Consider the following 21,586-nt stretch of genomic DNA (forward strand, 5'->3'; position numbering starts at 1 on the left):
TTTCCCAAAAATCTGTGAGGAATGTAAGGTGGAATCTGATTGGTTGCTAGGGGCAACTGAGCCAGTCTCACTTTACACCTCTTTGATAAATCTCCCCTAAAGTGTTTCATTACTGTAAATTTGCTCATCATTATTGGTAACCTAAAAGAGCAGCATATCAGGATGAGGAGAGTTTGCTAAATTATTGTATTTAAAAAAAAAAATTACCTTAATAAGTCCTACAAGTATAACTATTGGTTTAGGCAATAGCCCTTTTACACAGAGCAATAATTCGCCCAATCGAACGATTTAGAAGAAATGTGTTTTTTATAATGATCAGTACTGAGACGGAACGATAGATCATTTGAAAAAAATAGTTATCGTTTTAGGGTGCATTCACACCTACAGGATCCGCAGCAGATTTGATGGTGCAGATCTGATGCTGTGTTCAGTTATTTAAATAAAATCAGCTGCGGATCTGGTAAGTGTGAATGTACCCTTAAGATCGCTTAAGCCCATCTCACACAGGATGAATCGGTGAAACACTGTTTACACGAAGCGATCTGCAAATTTTTAGTGAACGACCAACAACGAATTGATAACGAGTTGAAAGATCGTTATTGTAAAAATTCAAACGATAACCATTTCATGTAAACGCAGCATTAGAAAATGCCTTTAAGATGCTGTGGCACGCTGCACTATATTAATCTGCTGCTTCCAGAAAGCTAGATACAAAATACTGAGCAAACACACCATGTGTGAACAAGGCCTTAAGAGTGGGACCGCAAGACTGCTGTTGTGTTCATTAAATTTCTTCATCTCACCACATATATCACAGATCTGCAGGAAAAACCTCTTCCCCGACCTCAGTCCCATGGGACAGCAGCAGGATGCGGGATGTACAAAGACTGGTGGAGACCAGGGATGTGGCACCTGAGCCAGTTCCCAACATATAAAACACTACAATGTGGTGATCTGACGCTGCAGTCTCTGTACAGTAAATGCTGCGGAATTCTCCAGAGATCCATACTGTGTGTACAGCACCTGCTGGAAGACATGAGGCCCACAGCTCGTACCCCTATGGCACAGCACTGATCACTACTGACCAAAGCTTATGACACCTGAGGCTTCCACTACGCTTTGCTAGAAGCACTCCTAATGGTAGAGCCATGGTCTCATAGTTTGGACTGAGCGTTACATGGAGAGGATTAGTTTATCCTTTAATTTTTGGTGTTTGGGAAATAGCAGCTTGGGGTAATGCTCATACTGAAAGGCATCATTGCCTTTCTGCATGAACCATTTTGCCAATGACTGTCTGCTGGCTGTTATGCAACACAAGTGTGGCAGCAGACCACCACTCTCTTCTATGGGCTACCTGGACAATCTGATTGTCTAGGCAGCACCTCTCCCACTTACTGTGTGTGAAGTAGCACTGACAGCTAGTGAGGAAGCAGCAAGCACTGAGCCATGGGTCTCCAAACTGCGGCCCTCCAGCTGTTGCAGAACTACATTTGCCATCATGCCTGGACAGGCAAATCCAAAGCTTTAGCTGTCCAGGCATGATGGGAGTTGTGGTTTCAGAGGGCCACAGTTTGGAGACCCATGTGGAGCTGACAGGCCAAACATTCGTGTGTCTAGGGAGCCAAGCAGGAACATTTACCAGATGTTTGTTCCGACAGCCAGGGCTTACTTCCACATCCCATATCTTACAGGAAAGCCTGTGTTTCTCCCCCCAGTATAATGTATCGATGCCAGGAGCACAGCAACTGTTTGACTCTGTGGCACTAATGACGGAGCCATGCAGCTGCTTTATTACAGTGCCAGAAACTCCCTACATTAATACATGTCAGGTGGGGGGAAACACTGAGTACAGGGCTTCCCTGTCATAGGCGCAGGACATGGGAATAAGCCATTATTGTGAGCACCTTTAGGGTAGCTTCACACGTACCGACTCGCAGCGTAAATAACTGAGTCAGTTAGGTCCTGGCAGATCACTTCACTACATACACAGCAATCTGAACGACCACTGAGTATAATTCTGCCATTCCGCTTAACCCCTACTGTTGCCGCCCGGCTCTGCATACATTACCTATCCTCGCTGATTGGCCGGGCGGGAGAGCAGTACGCCGGGACCCCGTGCAGCAAGGACAGGTAATGTATACAGAGCGGGAGCCGGGCAGCAGTGAAGGGGTTCAGCGGCCGGCAGAATTACATACACACTTCAGACCGCTGTGTGTATGTAGTGAAAGTGATCTGCCAGGACCAACTCAGTTATTAACGCTGCGAGTCGGTACGCGTGAAGCTACCCTTACAGCACTGCTAGAACTCACTGTCTGAGTAAGTGTTTAGACAGATTTAGCTGACAGACTTTTGAAGCCAAAGCCAAGAATGGATTTTGGAGAACTTTCCTTTATGACCTGTTCTGGCTTCAAATATCTATCAGGTATATCTCTTAACACCATAAAGGAAGCTTCACACGTACAGGATCCACAGATTTGACTAAATAACTGAACACAGCATCAAGTCTGCTGCAGACCCTGCACAGAACTCCTCACACTGGTGTATAAGACACCCCCACCCCCTACTGAAACAGTCCAGGACAAAGTGAAAAATGAAAACTAATCAAAGACTTTAATTTAAAGCAGCTTTATTGAGATCAGATATGTTAGTTACAATACAGCAATATATGTGCTTAGGATCACTCGTGTCTATGGGGGGGGGGGGGGGGGGGGGGGGGGGGTTCTGAGTTTAAGACTACACACTAAAGGGGTTATCCAGTGCTACAAAAACATGGCCACTTTCTTTCAGAGACAACGACTTGTCTCCAGTTCAGATGCAGTTCACAGTTAAGCTCCATTCACTGCAATGGAAGTGATCAGCAAAAACCTGCCCAAGCTGGAGACAAGGGAGGGGCAGTCTCTGAAAGTGGATGTTCTTGTAGCGCTGGATAACCCCTTTAAGAGGTTATCCAGCGCTACAAAATCATGGCCACTTCCTTCCCCCCCCCCCCCCCCCCTTGTCTCCAAATTGGGTAGTGTTTCAAATCAGTTCTGTTGAAGTAAATGGAGCGCAGGATAACCCCTTTAAAGCCCCAAATCTGTTCCCATTATGACCACATGTACATTGGGGATATCATGCTGCAGTCAGTGACCGGCTTCAGCACCACAGATACAAGAGATCACTGCAGCAGTGACTACGAGGATAGCCATACAAGGGAAGACCAGCCTGAAGGAAGGATTTTCTAAACCTAGCTTAAGCCACCTGGATGCATTCACTAATGGCCATGCAAGGCTGCCAATACAATCATGGTCACTGGCACCACCATCATTGGGGGAAGGGGGGGCTTTAGACCAGCTCCAGCCTGCACACCTCATGTAAGTATAGAAGGCATCTACATAGCAGCAGGTAATTGCATTCCCAATTGGCACGTTAGAAGTGTGTTCACACATTCAGGCTTTTTATTGGCAATTCCTAGATACAGAGACCAAAGCGTATGGAGAGAAGGCAGCTACACATGTCCTCCATATAATCTGCTCCTTGCATGAGTGTGTGATCACCCCCTTAAAGCCTGAGTCACTTTGAGATAAACCACAAGTGTACTGGAACATCCATGGCATTTCCCTTATAATACTGGTCCCATAACACTATAGATATGCCCTCAGAGTGGTACGGATCATGGCATCTAGTCACTCATACACACCAAGATCCCTTCATCTTCTGCACAGTAGTCATCATTTCTTGTCACCAGCATACACAGCTCACCTTGAAGAAGCTGAAAGAACATGAGATTGGTTAGAATGGATCAAGCTCAACTCACCGACTACTTATAAAAGCTATTTAACATATAACATTTTCCTAACAGATATTAAAGGGGGCTTTCAGACCAGGTTTATTGACAACCTATCTACAGGGTAGGCCATTAGTATCAGATCAGTGTGGGGCTCACAGCACAGTCACACACAAGCAGCCAGCGCCATACAGAGTGTAGTGGCCATACTTAGTTACTGCAGCTAAACTCCCATTGAGAGAGATTATATATATATATATATATATATATATATATATATATATATATATATATATATATATATATATATATATATATATATATATATATATATATATATATATATATATATATATATATATATAGACCAGATGAGAGCCCGCCATCTATCCTACTCCCAGCACCGCCATACAGAGCCTGTACACAACTTGTACCAGTGATTGAGGATAGAACCAGCCCAGGAAAGAGCTGGCACCGAAGACATAGCACCGGAAATCATCTACCTCCGTACATTACACACAGGGGTACGGACAACACCCTGCATGCCAAGAAATGGAGGCGCAACCCAGCTCTACCCAAACCACAAGCCCCACACCACTCCGTACCTGTCCCGCAACGAAGAGACGGAACAGAGCGCGGTCAGCGCTTATATACCCCCGCCCCGCCCACTCACTAACCTGTAATTGGTCAATACAACGGGCGACCGAAACTGAGGCTTGGAACGCAAGAACTACCGGAAATAGTTTGCCGAGGAGCACACGTGACTGCAGCATGGCTCCCGGAGGGAAGATCAACCGGCCGAAAACGGTATTTACTAATAAGCGTTCCGTGCTGTTCATGTGTACTGGTACTGATGTAACCCTGAACGGCAAGGGGGGAGAGAGTGGAGGAGGTTTCCATAGCAACCAGTCAGATTCTGGTTAGTATGTGGCAGGCTTCTTTGGAAGATGTAGGCAGGAGGTCTGGCTGGTTGCTATGGGTGACGCCTCCACCTTTCCTTGGATTAAAGGGATTTTAATGTTATCTGAGTAATGTTAAGCTTAAGGGGGAGCTGTTATTAAAACAACCTGTTGATATCATGGTGCCTTATGGGGGTCCCTACAGTAACAGTATAGAGGCGCTAAGCTGTGAGGGGACCCAAAGCGCGATGGAGCCCCTATAGCTGATAGCAGCCTGTGCCCACCGCCTATGAGCCTGACTAATATGTATGTCATATGTTAGGAAGGGGTTAAAGTGAAGGTATCATCCGGTACATCGCTTTACGTTTTTTATATGAATAGACCGACACAGGGATGTCGGTGTAGCGGTCCTTTTTTTTTAGCCATAGAATTGATGGAGTCACGTCACAGAGGGGCAGGGGTTTTGTCACATATACTGTCAATGTGTGTGGGAACTGGGTCGCAGCTCAAAAAAAAAAGGACCGCATCACTGGCATCCCCATGCTGGTCTATTCATATAAAAAAATGAAAGCAATGTACCTGATGGTAAATTCACTTTAAAGTGAGTGTACCATCAGGCCCGGGCTGAAGCACTGGAGGCGCGCCGACCCACCCCCAGTGGGAGGAAACCCCCACCCCTCTATGATACGGCTCCATTGATTCTAATAGAGCCACGTCATAGAAGGGCAGGGGATTCCTCCCACTGGGGGGGGGTCGGCGCACCTCCAGTACTTTAGTCCGGGCCTGATGGTACATTCACTTTAAGGCTCACACTACGTAAGTTTCCGGCCGTAGCGCGTTCCGTGAATAAGCGGCCGGAGACTTACGTAGTTTGCGTATAATGCAAAGTATACGATCTACGGGCGCACAGGTCACACTACGTACGAACTTACGCCCGGATTGTACGCGGCGGCGTAAAAAATGAACCAGACCATTGTTTGCGGACGAAAATGCCGTAACCTACGCCCGTAGCGTTACATGTGGTCCCGTACGTAGTGGGGATTTCTTCATTTTTGCAGCTTTTTGTGCTGATCCAAAAGGTTCTGTGGGGTGTCCGGGGCTAGGCGAAGCTTTCCAAGTGAAAGACCGCTGTCAGATCGCTACGTAGGGCGCTCGGGAAGCGTAAGTAGACTTCGGGCGTAAGTTCGCGGTCCGTACGTAGCCGGCCGCAAGTAGCGTGAATCTCCGGCCGGAGTTTACCGCGTATATGTCCGGCCGCGAAAATATGCGGCCGGACATATACGCAGTGTGAACATAGCCTATGGCTGCGTTCACACTACGTATATTTCAGTCAGTATTGCAACCAAAACCAGGAGTGGATTAAAAACAGAAAGGATCTGTCCACACAATGTTGAAATTGAGTGGATGGCCGCCATATAATGGTAAAGAACGGCCATTATTTCAATATAACAGCCGTTGTTTTAAAATAACAACAAATATTTGCCATTAAATGGCGGCCATCCACTCAATTACAACATTGTGTGAACAGATCCTTTCTGTGTTTTTAATCCACTCCTGGTTTTGGTTGCAATATGAGGACCACAATACTGACTGAAATATACATAGTGTGAACCCAGCCTTAGGGTGCGTGCACACTACGGAGTTCCCGCTTATAACCTGCGGTGTATTCCGTCGCTCGTACCCGCACGCATCAGCGTGCATCTCCGCCCGTGTCATAGACACTATTCTATGCACAGGCGGATTCCGCATTCCGCCGAAAGAATTGACATTTCACTTCTTTTGGCGGAATCCAGAATCCGGCCATGCATAGAATAGTGTCTATTCTAGCGGCGGAATACGCCACGGGATATACTGTACATGGGAATTCCGTAGTGTGCACGCACCCTAAGACTTGGTTTACACTGTGTTTTGTGTATCCCTTAGTATTGAGCATCCACCGACAACTGGATGCTGATGTACATTGTGGCTGAGAGCAGCAGATGCCATTCATTTCAATGGTTTAGGAGGGTTAATTTGTGCTGTATACGCTAAGGTCTTAGCATGGGAAGATAAGAATAAAAGGACCAGATCGCTGGTCAAGCTGGAGTCCTATATCATGGTGCCCATACACCTCATACTAAAGGCAGCTAAACGCGCTGGTGGTCGGGGACATCCACAAGTAGTAGAAAGGTCATGAGTATTGTACCAAACACAGTGTTCAGTGTGGTGGTGGACAGAGTCTCACATCTCTCCACTGAGAACTGAATATGATGTAATGGCTATGTTCACCACACAAATTATCGCTGCTAGACTGCTGTATCTTTCCAATGTGGTGGGATCCCCATACATGTATATAAGCACAGAGTATAAGATATGTAATGTGCTGCTGGTATATGAGCACCTCATTACTCAAAGTGATATGGCTGGACTAGTCCTCTCTGTCGCCATCGCCCGGTCCTTCTGGGCGTTGGGGTGTGTTTCGCGTGTTTCTAGATGGAATGGGGCCCCTTACAGCTTTAAAATGAGTCAGTGAGAGATTTCGTTCTTACTAGTTGAGTAAATAGCAGAGATGAGATATATATATATATATATATATATATATATATATATATATATAGTGTAGCTTGTGAGTGTAAATAGCGTCAAACACGTTTCGGGGTTCTATCCCCTTCCCCCCAATCCTAGATAACCCCTTTAAAGTGATATTGTCACCCCCTTTTTTAGAATGTGCAGTTCTCAGCACTATTCAAAAGCTTGCAAGCTGCACATTTCATATATACCTCTAATAAAACATATAAAATTGCTTTTCATTATTGGTCGCCAGTATCATCTGAGCGGGGCTTCAGGCCGTTGCACCGCTGTCTCACCACCTGCGTGCCATAGTCTCCGCCTCCCTCTGCAGGTGCCGCTCATATTGCAGTGGAGGCCAGGAAGTCATTTTGCTCTGAATCTGTGCACAACCACGCCTGCGCCACAGAATCCTGGCAAGATGATTTTTCCTTCCCCCAGCGGCACCTGCTGATGATGTCATAGAGGGGGTGGGGACTATGGTGCCCACGTAGGCAGGAAGATGCGGCGTCATGGCCTGGACCCTGCTCAGATGACACAGCCCACCAATGATGAAAAGCAGTTTTGAGAAAAAACATATTTTCTAGAAGTAGATATGAATTGTGCAGTATGTAAGCTTTTGAATGGTGCTGAGAACCGCACATACCAAAAAGGGGGTGACTATCACTTTAATAACAGGTGACGGCCATGAGACACAAGGTTTGAGTGTTGTGTAGGTTGTGTTGCCATGTTGTCACTAGGTTATCACTTTTATCTGTTTTTCTACAACAGGACTTGAAAAAAAATGTCTTTAAGAGACGTCGTGTGATTTCCCGGGAGAAACGAAAGAAGCATAAGATCGTTGGCGCTGTGGTAGACAAAGAGTTAATAACACGTCATCACTTACGGAAGAGAAGGTCGGTGCAAAGCGTATACATTTAAAGGAAAAAAACTCATGCATAAGTGGATGCTGTTGTATGCGACCCCCCCCCCCCCCCCAGCATCAGTTTCATTTTAGTTTCCATTACATTATATTAAAGAAAAACTGATTGAAATTTATCTGTTTTTCTGTATGTTAAAATTAAAAATACTGGAAAAAATGCAGTAAAACAGATGCAATAACGCAGCGTGAACCTAGTCTATGACATTAAATAAGGAAGAACACAAAAACAAAACAAAATAACAGTATGAAGGAGCCCTTAAAGGAATATTCCACTCAAACATAACTTTTGTTATGTTGCTGCCCATGTGAGACTAACAATTTATTCCATACCTATTATCTATTCAGTCTCCTTCCCCCAGTTCTAAGCTGCTGCTTTCTGCTAAAGAAACAAAAATCTGTGTGTGAGCTTTTCTCTCCATCTCCCCCTCCTCCCCCCTCCCTTCTGAGACAGCTGATGTAAACAGGTCCCTGGCAGGCTTTATCTGCAACATTGTAGTTTCTTTGTAAGGCTGGTAGGGATATTCTGAGGTCAAGTTGCTAACAATCTCACTGAGATTAATCCTCCCAGCCTTACAAAGAAGCTACAATGTTGCAGATAAAGCCAGTCAGAAACTTCTTTACATCAGCTGTCTCAGAAGGGGAGGAGGGGGAGACAGAGAGAGAGGCTCACACACAGATTTTTGTGTTTTTAGCAGGAAGCAGCAGCTCAGAAATGGGAGGAGGAGATTGAATACATAATAAGTATGGAAGGAATTGTTAGTCTCAACATGGGCAGCAACATATAAAGTTAGTGGAATACCCCTTTAAATGAGTTTTTCAGGAAAAAATTAATTTTTGTTATATGCCTCCATGTGGATTGAAAACATAAAAAGCCTCTGTACTCGCCTCCCCCCTAATTCCCCACCCCTGCCTTTCTTCCTGCTTCCATAAGCTATACACCTAAGGCTATGTTCACACTACGTATATTTTCGTATAACTACGGCTGTTGTTGCCGATTGCAGATAGTATACGCTCCGGCCGGGATCCCTAGCGGCGCCGCAAACAACTGACATGTCAGTTTTCTGCGGCCGCTATTCATTGAATACCGGCCGCAGAAAACCCTGTCAGTGCACACCATGGAGCGAGAGGCTCTGGCCGCACGCTCCATAGTGTGTTGTGGGGAGTTCTGATGCAGGTGCGCACGGGTGCGCCCACATTAGAACCCTGCGGCTACAAAGATCATCCTGCAGTACCGGCCGGGATGATCTTTTCAGAGACCGGCCGGGTCACGGAACGGCTGGTCTCTTACTATGTATGAACATAGCCTAATACTGTATTCACATATAGGTGTTCTGTTTTTGTCTTTCTAGTTCCAGCGCTAGAGCAAATATTACACTTTCTGGGAAGAAGAAGAGAAAATTGATTAAGCAACTTCAGCATCTCCAGAAAGAGAAAGCGTCCATGGATGGTATGTTGGGGATAATGGGGGTGCCTTTGTGGATGAGTAATGCGTCTGGGAATTCTATTCTCACAAAAAGTTTGTCAGTTTTTTGTTCACACTTGTGACAATACCAATGTTATTATTGGAGTGGAAAACTAAACACTTCCTTAGGGTTCCTATTCCACGGGCTGATGGGGGCCCGATTAATGTAAACGGGCGCCGATCTGCTAGATCAGCGCTCGTTTACTATTACACGGCCCAATAATCATTTAGCGAGGGCTGCAGGGACATCGTTGCCGATGTCCTTGCAGCCCTTGTTTAAACACCATACTTTACCTAAGCATGTTGCAGGGCTTCTCCTGCGCTCCTTCTGCCTCCCGGTCCTTCACGCAGCAGCAGCTTCGGTGCGGCTTGTCTGAGCTGACAGACCGCTCAGCCAATCACTGCTCCGAAGCTGCTGCTGCCCACGGGGGGCCGGGAGGAAGAAGGAGCGCAGGAGAAGCCCTGCAACATGCTAAGGTAAAGTATGGTGCTTGTGAAATCGTCGGTCACCCACACAGCGATGCACGCTCAGTGCCCGATGATTTTAGGTTTGGACCTAAATAAACGATCAGCCGATGAAACAATCACCAGCTGATCGTTGTCTCTATTCCACGTAGCGATAACCGTCTGAATCGGCCCGATTATCGCTCCATGGAATAGGCCCCTGAGGGCTAGTTCACAAGGAGCAAAAGAGCTCTGCCGTGGAATCCTGCCTCAGTGTCACACACTGTCTCTATGGGAGGGCTTGCTCTCCGCTCAAAGAATCAACATGTTGAGAGCGACGGAAGCAAAGGTGCACATTGACACACTGAGGCAGGCGGGATTCTTCGGAATTCCACCACTTTTGCTCTTTGTAAACTGGCCCTAAGAGATTGAGGGGGGGTGGGGGGCTGGCTCCTGGTGTACTAAGAGACACTAATGTGAACAGAACCTAACTAATAGACATTGTCTATAATCATAGCTCACTGGATATTGCCCATCAATAATATGCATATATGATTATCTGTTTCAGTGGAGCCCATGTCTAAGCCTCAAAAAGCGATGAACAGCATGGAAGTTGAGAACGTTGTAGCACCAAAGAATAGCACCAAAAAAAGAAAATCCAAGATGTCTCAGCAGGATGTGGAAATGGAAGAAGTTGCCCCAGAAACCAGTGCTGAGGGTGGATCCCTTGCATAGGGATCCATGTGATCAGCTGGACAGCCGCCTCTTGCCCATTTCTAGGGCCGTTCTGTAGTAATAACACAATATACAAAAGATCACTTCCACAATTCTGGTGAACACATGTGGCTGCTCATCAATGGAAGAAGATTCTTTATGGGGACTTTCTGTTGATCAGCCGCTGTTTCCTCCTATAATTCAGCTTAGCAGGCCTGTGCAAAAGTATAAAAACAAAAAACAAAACCGGTCTTCCTAAAGGGTTTTTTTAGAGTTAGGGCCCTATTACACAGAGCTATAATCGGCCAAATTGGGCCAATTATCGGTCGATGTGCGGTGGGCGCCCAACGATTTTAGGTCCAAACCTACACCAAAGATCAGCCGATGATCATTTCATCAGCTAATAGTGTAGGTTTGGACCTAAAATCGTTGGGCGCCCACCGTGCATTGCTACGTGTAATGATGCGCAGCCAAAGGCTGACGATTGCCCAAACACCTGATACCTTACCTCTTCCAGTTCCTGATCTTCTCTCCTGTGCTCTGCAGCTTCCTGGTCCCAACGGCTGCAGTGTCCCCACAAGGGGTCCCGGACTGTGATTGGCTGAGCGGCCTTTCAGCTAACAGGCCTCTCAGACGCTGCTGCTGCCGCCAGGAGTAGGGAGCTGTGGAGCACAGGAGAGAAGAGCATGGAGAGGTAAGGTATCAGGTGTTTGGGCAAGGGCTAATGATGTCCATGCAGCTTTTACTGCCTGATTATCGGGCCGTCCAGTAAACGAGCGTCAATCTAGCAGATCGGCGCTCGTTTACTAAAATAATTGGGCGGTAGTCGGCCCTTGTAATATGACCCTTACAGAAACATGGCCGCTTTCTTCTTGAAACAGCACCACTCTTCTTGTCGCCAGTTTGGGTGTAGGTTTTGCAGCTCAGTTCCATTGAAGTGAATGGAGCTGAATTGGACTACCACACACAACCTTTTTGCAAGTGAATAGCTGTAACCTTTTGTCACTTTTAGGTAACCAAACCACAAGTCATTTAAGGGGATACCCCGTGGCTTCTCCCTGCCTTGCCAGCCGTGGTTGATATATCTCGCTATACCCAAACAGGGAGAGATCAATTACATCTAGCTGGACAGGCAGACATCACCGCGGAGCACCTTTAATGACTTGTGGTTCAGTAAGCATAAAAACTGCAGCTGGACTGTAGAATATGGCCCAGACACTGATAGATGAAACAAGTGTCATGTCCCATGGTGTGCTCTGTGTATACAAAGTACTTCCTACCAGTGACTGACAACAGACTACGTGCAGTAGTTATGCCTTTCATCTGTTATAAAGGACCATGGCCCAGAACTACTTGCTACCTGCAGCATTAAAGAATGTATCACCTGAGAATATTGTAGAAGACTCTTCTTTCCTAGCAGTTTCTGGAAACCATATCTGATGTCCATAGTGAATCTATTCTGCTATGGGATCACATTACACTGCTACACAGTATTTAGGGACTGATGTAAAAAGGGGTCTGAGGTATCTGAATAAAATAGTTTTCAGGGTTTTTTTGGTACTGTCTTTATACAATAATTTCTAGTTTTATGTATCCCTAGCCATGTTTCAAGGCTAAGGGGGAGATTTATCAAAGGGTGTAAAATTTAGACTGGTGCAAACTGCCCACAGCAACCAATCACAGCTCCTCTTTCCTTTCTGCACTGCCTAAAGCTGAGCTGTGATTGGTTGCTGTGGGTAGTTTGCACCAGTCTAAATTTTACACCCTTTGATAATTCCCCCCCTAAGAGTTCAAGCACTGTGAACTTTGGGGGGTATTTACACTCTTAGATAAAGCCCTGTCCCCTTTTCCCATCCGGATTTACTAAGAGGCTCCCACCTCTTAGTAAAGCTGGCAGGCCCTGTGCTTGCTGCAGGCATTGCACAAAGGTCAAGCAAACAGGGGTACCCCTTTATTGTGGCGTACGCCTGGGGCCCTTCCTTATTAAATCTCCCTTATAAAATGCTGCTCCACAATACTTGTGCAGTGGATCCTAGTGAGGTGCCTCCTTTACAACCTGTGATACCAATCATTGTTACTGTATATGGAATTTTATATTCAGCTATTTTTTTCTATTTTTCTGATTAAAGATGTTATTTCATGAAGCCACCATGTCTTCTTTTCATATCCCAGCAATCGGCTGTTATCACTGGGGGGGGAAGCAATAGGAAGACAAATGTGGTGTTAGAGGGGTATTCCCATCTCAGCTTGTTATCCCATAGAGAATGAGTGAAGCACAGATGCCATAAGTGCTCTATTCATTGCAAGGACGATTCTTAGAATCTGTGGGATTCCCAGCGATCAGCTTGTTATCCCTTACCCTACAGATAGAGGATAACATGCTGAGATGGAAGTACTCCTTTACATTCAGTGACTCCACGTCACATCTCTGATCTATGGCATTTATTTTTCTACTTTTTTTTTTATTTTTCTACTATTTTTCTATTTTACTTGATCTCTACATACAACCCCCAGCTTACAGACCTCATGGTGAATTCAAAATTGAGTTTCTAGTTGGTATAAGAAAAGAGGAAATGAGAGACTGAACAAATATTATCTAGGTTGAGCGGCCAGATATGAAACCCGACTGATCAGAGGGGATAATCTCAGTAATAAATTTATTTAATCTGTTCGCTAGTATTTTTGTCCGAATCTTATAATCTAGGTTAGGGTGCGTTCACACCTACAGGATCTGCAGCAGATTTGATGCTGTGTTCAGTTATTTAAATGAAATCTGCTGCAGAAAATCAGCTGCAGATCCTGTAGGTGTGAACGCACCATTAAGGAGTGAAATAGGCCGATAAGAGCTGCATTCCAATGGAAAGTAACGTGGTAGATCAAGAGTTAAAGTGTGGGCATATTACTCTTATAGCTTACACTCTGCTGCCCTCTAGTGCACAATAAGCAGTATAGAAGATAAACTGTGTCTCTCTAAGGGTGGTATTACACGGGCCGATGGGGGCCCGATAATACCTGTAAAAGATCGTTGCTCGGTTACTGGGCCTATTACACGGCCCGATAATCGTTTAACAAGGGCTGCAAGGACATCGTTACCGATGTCCTTGCAGCCCTTGTTTAAACTACATACATTACCTATCCAGGCTGCAGGGCTGCTTCTGCGGTCCACTTCTCCACAGGTCCTGCGCGCTCTAACTTCAGAGTGGCCTGTCAGCTGACAGGCCGCTCAGCCAATCACAGGCCGGGACCGCCGCGGCATGTGATTGGCCGGGCTCTGACAGCTGAAGCCAGAGCGAGAGGGACGGGGAGAAGACCGCAGGAGCAGCCCTGGAACGTGGATAGGTAATGTATATCATCAGCCGCCGGCCGCGCACCGCTATTATACGTAGCCGTGCTCGGTCGGCGACCAGCGAAAATAGGTCAGAACCTATATCAACGATCAGCCGATGATCGTTGTCATAGGCTGATCGTTGTATTTATTACATGGAGCGATAATCGGCCGAATCGGGCCGATTCGGCCAATTATCGTTCCGTGTAATAGTACCCTAAGGGCCCATTCCCACTGAGAAAGAGGCTGAATTTACAAGAAGGGTCTGCACAGCGGATTCCCCTTGAGATTCTGCCTGGCTTCAATGGGATTCTTTGAGCGGAGAGCTGAGGTGCACAAGAAATCCCGTTGAATCAATAGGAGAGGCAGAATCTCAAGCAGAATCCTCCGTGCAGACACTGCTTGTAAATTCAGCCTCTTTTGCTCAGTGGGAATGGGCCATTAGAGAGACGAATGCTGGTATTGCTGCAGGTAACCAGAGAATTGAGCAAAATATGTCACTTAGAGTCACCCCATGTCCCTGCTAGGAGTGACTCAGCAGTCATATACACAGGAGTTATAGCTAAAAGAACAAAATATTTACATATATACATCAGTTACGTGGCATATCCAGAATTGCAGATATTACTCTCATAGCTGGAGCACTGCTGCCCTCTGGTGCACAATAAGTATAGAAAATAAACAGCAAACTCTGATCCGGAGCGTAGGTACAGTATATTTTCAGCTGCTCTGATTTAACAGAGGTTTAGAGAAACAGGATAGATAACAGTTAACAACTGCAGGATGCATAGAGATGCAGTGTGACAAATACCCCTGGCAAAGAGACCCAAATTCCATCTGCTCCGCCTATTGTGGAGTCTTAGTTAGCATCCCTGCTGGAGGGAGGCTAAGCATTGTAAATAGTACCAGACCTCGGAACCATACTCACACAGGTAACCGGGCAATTAGTCCAGGCGAGAAGACCTCTGACATTGCCTATACTGCCATTCCTCCGCATCTTGCGGAGTCCCAGAGAACAGCACTTTATCGCCATCCACCACCCGCAAGCGGGATATGCCATAGAGTATGGAATATTGCACTCCTTAAATGAGAAGTCCGGTGAAAATTTTTATTAAAGTATTGTATTATATGTATTATAAAAATCAGCAATATACACTTATTACGGGAAGTGCTTTTTTTCCCCCTGCACTTACTACTGCATCAAGGCTTCACTTCCTGGATAACATGGTGATGTCACTTCCTGGATAACATTGTGATGTCACGACCCGACTCCCAGAGCTGTGCAGGCTGTGGCTGCTGGAGAGGATGATGGCAGGGGGATGCTCAGTGTCCCCCTGCCATCATCCTCTCCAGCAGCCACAGGCCGCACAGCTCTGGGAGTCGGGTCGTGACATCACCGTGTTATCCAGGAAGTGACATCACCGTGTTATCCAGGAAGTGACATCACCATGTTATCCAGGAAGTGACATCACCGTGTTATCCAGGAAGTGACATCACCATGTTATCCAGGAAGTGAAGCCTTTGATGCAGTATTAAGTGCAGGGGAAAAAAAGCACTTTATAAGCATTTCCTATAATAAGTGTATATTGGTGATTTTTATAACTTTTAAGTTTGCGCTTCACTGCCATATAGGTGACCCTCTTCTTCTGGAGATCTGCAGAGAAGTCCGGGAAGATGGACACCTGAGTTCCGTTATACTTAATAAACGGCAGACGTCTGGGGTGTGGAAGGACCAAGTCCCAGTTGGTACTATTCAGGAGATGCACCTTGGAAGAGACTCAGGCAGGGGAGGTCTGGCTGGTACTCAATGCACTCGCTCCACTGCAAACACCAAGGAGAACTCAATCTCTGGCAGAAGGGGTTTCAGCTACTGCGTAGTACATGCAACTGATCCTTCCCCTCCACTCAATCTGGCAATCTCAAGATTCGCAGGTTGTTACTACGCAGGCGGTTCTCCAGGTCGCTGATTTCTGGCACCATCTTCTCCAGCTCCACCACAGCCCTGGAGATAGGGTTAACCCAGTCTTCCAGGCCTCCGCATCGTGCAGGAAAGTGGGAGATGGAGACAAAGGCTCATATACAGATTTTTGTGTTTTAAGCAGAAAGCAGCAGCTGAGAACTGGGGGAAGGAGACTGAAAAGATAATGACAAGTATGGAAGGAATTGTTAGTCTCACTATGGGCAGCAACATATGAAAAGTTATGTTTGAGTGGAATATCCCTTTAATAGTTATGCCAATAAAAATAAATAAAAAGAATAGAGATTAGGACAAGAATCAGTGCAGAACGATGTCTGGTGGAAGGATGGGAGAATTGTCAGCCATATAGTAGAATGTAAGCATTGTTTCCTTAGCTTTATAGCCCTGTGCCGTTCACACTCATGGTTTATATTGTTGCAGCAGTTTATACAGTCGCAGCTCCTACAGCGGTCACCTACAGCAATCATGATTGGAAAGAACGGCTGCTCTGCTCTGCATTAAACATACAAGTGGTAGTAACAGATTTGGAAGGGTAACTCTACTCAAATCCATGACAACATTTCGGGAATGGTTGATAATAAAAGTAAATCATTTTATGCAAGCATTAGAACAAGAATATAGATTACAGAAAGGTCTTCAATTGAACTGTCCTATAATTGTAAAGGGTAGGGCCGGCGTCAGCACAGGGCTTACTCGGGCAAGTGCCAGGGCCCACAGTGCTCCTGGGGGCCCAAAGAGGGAGAGGGGGAGTTTTAATATGCAGCCCACTCACTGTAGTACAGGGTAAGCGGAAGGAACATCAGAAGACACAGGAGATGGAGCAGGACCTGCACAGAGAGAGAAATGGGTGAAGGACCTGGTCACATGACCGGAAGGTCCTCAAACTTACTGTGGAGAGAGCAGCCCGACAGAGAGGAAGAGGGAGAAGACTGAGCTGTAATTGCTGTGTGTCAGTGTCTGAGGGTGTCAGTGTCAGTCAATCAGTGTTTGTCAGTGTCAGTCAGTCAGTGTCTGTGTCAGTCAGTGTGTGTGTCAATAATGTGCATTTGTGTATGTTAGTGGTGTCTCATGGCTGTGTATAGTGGATGGATGAGGGGCCACTGAGGCACTGTTGCCCGAGGGCCCGCAAAAACCTGGAGCCAGCCTTGGTAAAGGGCCACAGAGCAGGAGACCCTGGAGAAGAAAAGTTCTTCATAAACGGGTTGTCCAGTATTCCCATATAAGTGTATGGGATGGGGTTACAATATGGGCTCAAATTTTCTGACTTTGTTCATTTACCTGTATGTTTCATAATAATGTTTCATTTACCTGTATGTTTCATAATAATAAGCAACTATAGGTATGTAGATATCTGGATATTTGGGTTTGTTGTAAGGTTAGGACTATTCTTCGAGTCTACCATGTACAGGAGATTGTAAATGCCCATATGGCCGATATAAGTAGGTTTGCAGTTGTTCTATCCTTCTGAAAGGCTGGATGTAATAAAAATGTTAGCTGAATATTGTGATAACATGTCTTTCTATTGTCTCATTGTATTTCTATTGTATTTGAGGGAGGAATATATTTACCCAATGGTGCTATCTTTGGATCTGGTCTATTTTATCAATGTCTTTTTTTGTACATGAAGTCTCCAGAACTATAGTTTCCATATAGTCTATGTGTGTGATGGTTCAGATCCACATAGTATTTCTATAGCAAGGCTGGACAAAGCAATAGCACATGCTGTAGTGCAGCCTTTAGTAAAGGTCTCCAGGTCTGCCATGTTTGCATTCCTACTACACACTGCCAGAGTCAGGGTGTAATAGGAAATCTTTGCATAAAGTGACAACAGTTGATGCAGCAAAAACGTCTTTCATTTTGGTGCACAGTGTATGCAAATCCCCACTTTGTAGGCACATGGGCAGAGACCAAGCCACGACTAGTCACAACTGTCTGGATGTGATGGTGCTCTGCAAGCTGACTGACAGGCAAAGAAGGTTCTATGTACGGGCAGCTTGTGGCGTAGAAACAACTATGCCTGTCAACTACCCTCACAGAGTGCGATCACATGAAGAGAGCCATGACTAGTTATTACAACATCTATTGAACACTGTTAGTGCTTTCATAAGCTCTGTCCTGGTGACTGGTTCCCTTTAGTATAATTACACTGATAATTACCTTTATTACACTAGTTATACTTATACGTGATTCCTACTTTCAGCTTTAACCCCTTCACGTCAGCCATACTTCTATATACGTTCCTGTCACAATGCACAGCGATCGTGGCGTTTAAGGTAGTCAGTGACAGGACAAGGACCTGTCACTGACTAATCGGGGCTCTCAGGCAGACTCTATGTACAGATCACCGATAATACTGATGAATGCAATGATATGGCATAGCATTCATTAGTATATGCAATCAGATAGTTGCATTTATAAGTCCCCTAAGGGACTTAAAATATATATGCAATACATAGGGGGACATTTATCAAGCGTCCGCTGAGGCGTACGCCAGGGAGAAGGTGAAGATTCGCCCGAAGTGACATAATATGCTATAGATACTAGTGGTCGCCTCATGTCAAATTGGGAAGGATTCTCCCTTCTGACACTGACTTGCATCTAGGTTACACTACCCAAAAACCTATATTAGAATATTAATATAAAAATATAGGTTTGTCCGTGGTAAAACAGTGACCTAATCCAGTTATATGGTGACCGGCTCCAAGTGAATACAATATTTCCAGTATGTGCAATTGTCATTATAAGAGATTAGGACATAAAACAAGTTTACTAGTCAGGAATGAGCAGGACACATATCACTGATGGTTACAATACACAATAAGCACACTAATGACATTAAATGCTGATCACTGGAAGGAGGTAAAAGAACATGTCTGCGCCTTAGGAGGAGAATTGTGTAGATTGTTCTCATGTTCTCCTGGATTCGGTGATATCACGGCTTCATATGATGTTGTGTTAGTCTAATCTTAGCTCCATGTCCTCCTATAATGAACACTGTATCTATCCTTAGACCTCTTTTTCCCAGTCCCCTGTGTAGATCAGATTATGGCTTTGCCTGAAGTTGTAGAGAACATCATGGTGATATAATATGGAGACGTGTACAGACTATTAGATGCTTTTTTTTTTAACTTGAAATCAATTGAAACAAATTTAGATGCAGCAAATGTCAATAAACAGAAGAGTGTAAAATTATCAAGGAAAGCGACTGTACAGTTACTGCCAGCTGCAGCTATACATGGGATATATGACCCCATGATGTGAGAAAACACATATACAATTCACATTACTGTGGAGAAGTCCGGCAAAAATTTTTACGAAAGTATTGTATTGTCCCCCAAAAGTTAAACAAATCCCCAAAATACACCTATTATGGGAAATGCACATTAAGTGCTTTTTTTCCTGCACTTAGTACTACATCAAGGCTTCACTTCCTGGATAAAATGGTGATGTCACTGGCTGAGAGGATGATGGCAGGGGGATGCTCAGTGTCCCCCCAGTGTCCTGTGTCCCTCAGTGTCCCTCTGCTATCATCCTCTCCAGCAGCCACAGCCTGTACAGCTCTGGGAGTCGGGTCGTGACATCAACATTTTATCCAGGAAGTGAAGCCTTGATGCAGTAGTAAGTGCAGGGAAAAAAAACACTTTATAAGCATTTCCCGTAATAAGTGTATGTTGGGGATTTGTGAAACTTTTGGGGGGCAATACAATACTTAAAGAGGATGTACCACCAGGTACATCCTCTTTAACCTGAACCCACCTATCGAACGGTGCCGTCACGGGGAAGCCGGTGCCGCAGTACGTTTTTCGGACCGAGGCCCCGTTCCCGTGCACGGCGCCGTTCTATGCACGGGAACCGGCCGGTGCTCAAGCACTGGAGGCCGGCCCGCCCGCCCCCAGTGGGAAGGAATTCCCTCCCCTGTATGACGCGGCTCCGTTCATTCTAACAGATTTCATCAACACCTGCATAAATTGTAGTAAATGCAGCATGTGCAAAGACCATTGCCCCTTCCCATCCTCTTGGTGTGATGAGAGCAGTAGGGGTTTGTACAATATGTGGCGACTTTAGTCAGTCTGCTTCTGGCATGCACAATGATAAATGATGCCTGATGAAGAGGGTGGTTAACCCTTGAAACGCGTAGCAATAAAGAACACATCTGGTTGGCAAGAACACTGGAAATCTCTGCCTCTTGATTGAAGTGGAGTGACTGTGCCTGGAGGTTTGAGCGCCAAGGAATCCACCATTGTTGCAAGGTCATTTGGATTTCAGTCCCGATCCCACATCCAGGGATATCGGAAGGTGGAAGGCAGCAGCCCTCCTTATATACCTACAAGCCTACATTAGAGTCGTGCCTAATACGTACGACCTAACCAGGTGAGTGTGCATTTGTGTGAATTTACACATACACATCTCACAGGGTTAATCCTCCTGCACAAACAGCGCCACTGTGTTTTCTTTTTTACTTTTTATGTACAATATACACATATACATATACATAAACACACACCACAGCACTACAGGATTTGTTAGTGCTATATAGGGAGTCAGAGTATTTCAGAAATGTAAAGGGAAATGACATGTCTGATACCCCAGCAAGTAATGGGTGAGAGAGCTTTTCTTTTAGGCTATGTCCAGAACATGGCCGCCATGTTGAAAGCTGCCGTATTGGAAGTTTTTCCAGTGGGACGATGGTCATGTATCATATCAAAAAAGATAACAATAGTCTCAGGAATCGATTGCTGCAATCACATTTGAAATATCTCTCGTGGTTCAAAAGTTAATAATAATTGGATTCAGCACCTTCAGCTCTGTGTTCAGCACCATGGACAATTCACTGAACACGTCAAATAGCTGTGCATCACAGGGAACGGTCCCGGTTGCAACTTTCTCTGCTTTGACCTTTTTAACCGCAAGAGGTTTTGCAAATCTGATTGCAGAAATGGATTTCTGCAACAATTCTGGTCTTTGATATGCTTACATGACCACCCTCCCAATGGAAAAATTTGCCCATGATCCAATATGGTGTCTTTTTACGATGGCAGACATGTTCTGGACATAGCCTAAAAGTTAGGCCCCCTAACCCTTCATCTGCTGGGTAATGAGATAAATGTCATTGTCCCTTTGTTTCTGAGACTTTTCACTCACCTTGTACACATAGCCTTTGCGGTGTATGAATGCAGTATACTCAGCAGGTAAAGGTTTAATGCAAAAGGCTTAGATTTATTATTTACCTGTAGTCTATAAATACAATGTGCAATGATGCCCCAAGATTGAGATTAATTTTCCTGTAAAACTCTGCAAACAAGGTTTCCATTGGCTTCTCATTATTTCTTGTCATTTTCTTCAGGGACAGCAGCTACTTGAACTATAAGCGCTATAGATTGGATGCTTCTCCACAACATTCCCACTATTTTTAGACTGTTTCTAATAGAACAAAATAAGACGCAAAATAGGGCTAAGTTTACACAACATAGGCAAAATAATGTTGTTTCATAATGACGGGCGTAAATAATGTTCATGATCCTTATTGAG

The 21,586-nt window shown here is 45.2% G+C and overlaps 2 protein-coding genes and 1 non-coding gene across 4 annotated transcripts in view; 1 reads left to right on the plus strand and 2 right to left on the minus strand.

Moving 5' to 3' along the window:
* CSKMT (citrate synthase lysine methyltransferase) overlaps positions 1-21,586 on the minus strand; it is a 90,206-nt gene that overhangs the window by 3,377 nt on the left and 65,243 nt on the right. For both annotated transcript variants that reach the window (XM_069965295.1, XM_069965294.1), the window contains exon 3: positions 3,676-3,751. In XM_069965295.1, the coding sequence (XP_069821396.1) occupies positions 3,676-3,751 (76 nt within the window). The remainder of the gene's footprint in view (positions 1-3,675; positions 3,752-21,586) is intronic.
* On the minus strand, positions 4,193-4,325 carry LOC138790424 (small nucleolar RNA SNORA57). Its single transcript, XR_011363080.1, has one exon. It is a non-coding gene; the product is annotated as a small nucleolar RNA SNORA57 (small nucleolar RNA).
* Positions 4,486-11,137, plus strand: C4H11orf98 (chromosome 4 C11orf98 homolog). Its single transcript, XM_069968196.1, has 4 exons — positions 4,486-4,573; positions 7,984-8,108; positions 9,484-9,581; positions 10,609-11,137. Exons 1-4 carry the CDS (start codon positions 4,538-4,540, stop codon positions 10,773-10,775), a joined length of 426 nt encoding a protein of 141 aa, XP_069824297.1. The 5' UTR covers positions 4,486-4,537; the 3' UTR covers positions 10,776-11,137.

Source organism: Dendropsophus ebraccatus, chromosome 4 (genome assembly GCF_027789765.1).
Source record: "Dendropsophus ebraccatus isolate aDenEbr1 chromosome 4, aDenEbr1.pat, whole genome shotgun sequence".
NCBI classification, from domain to species: domain Eukaryota; kingdom Metazoa; phylum Chordata; class Amphibia; order Anura; family Hylidae; genus Dendropsophus; species Dendropsophus ebraccatus.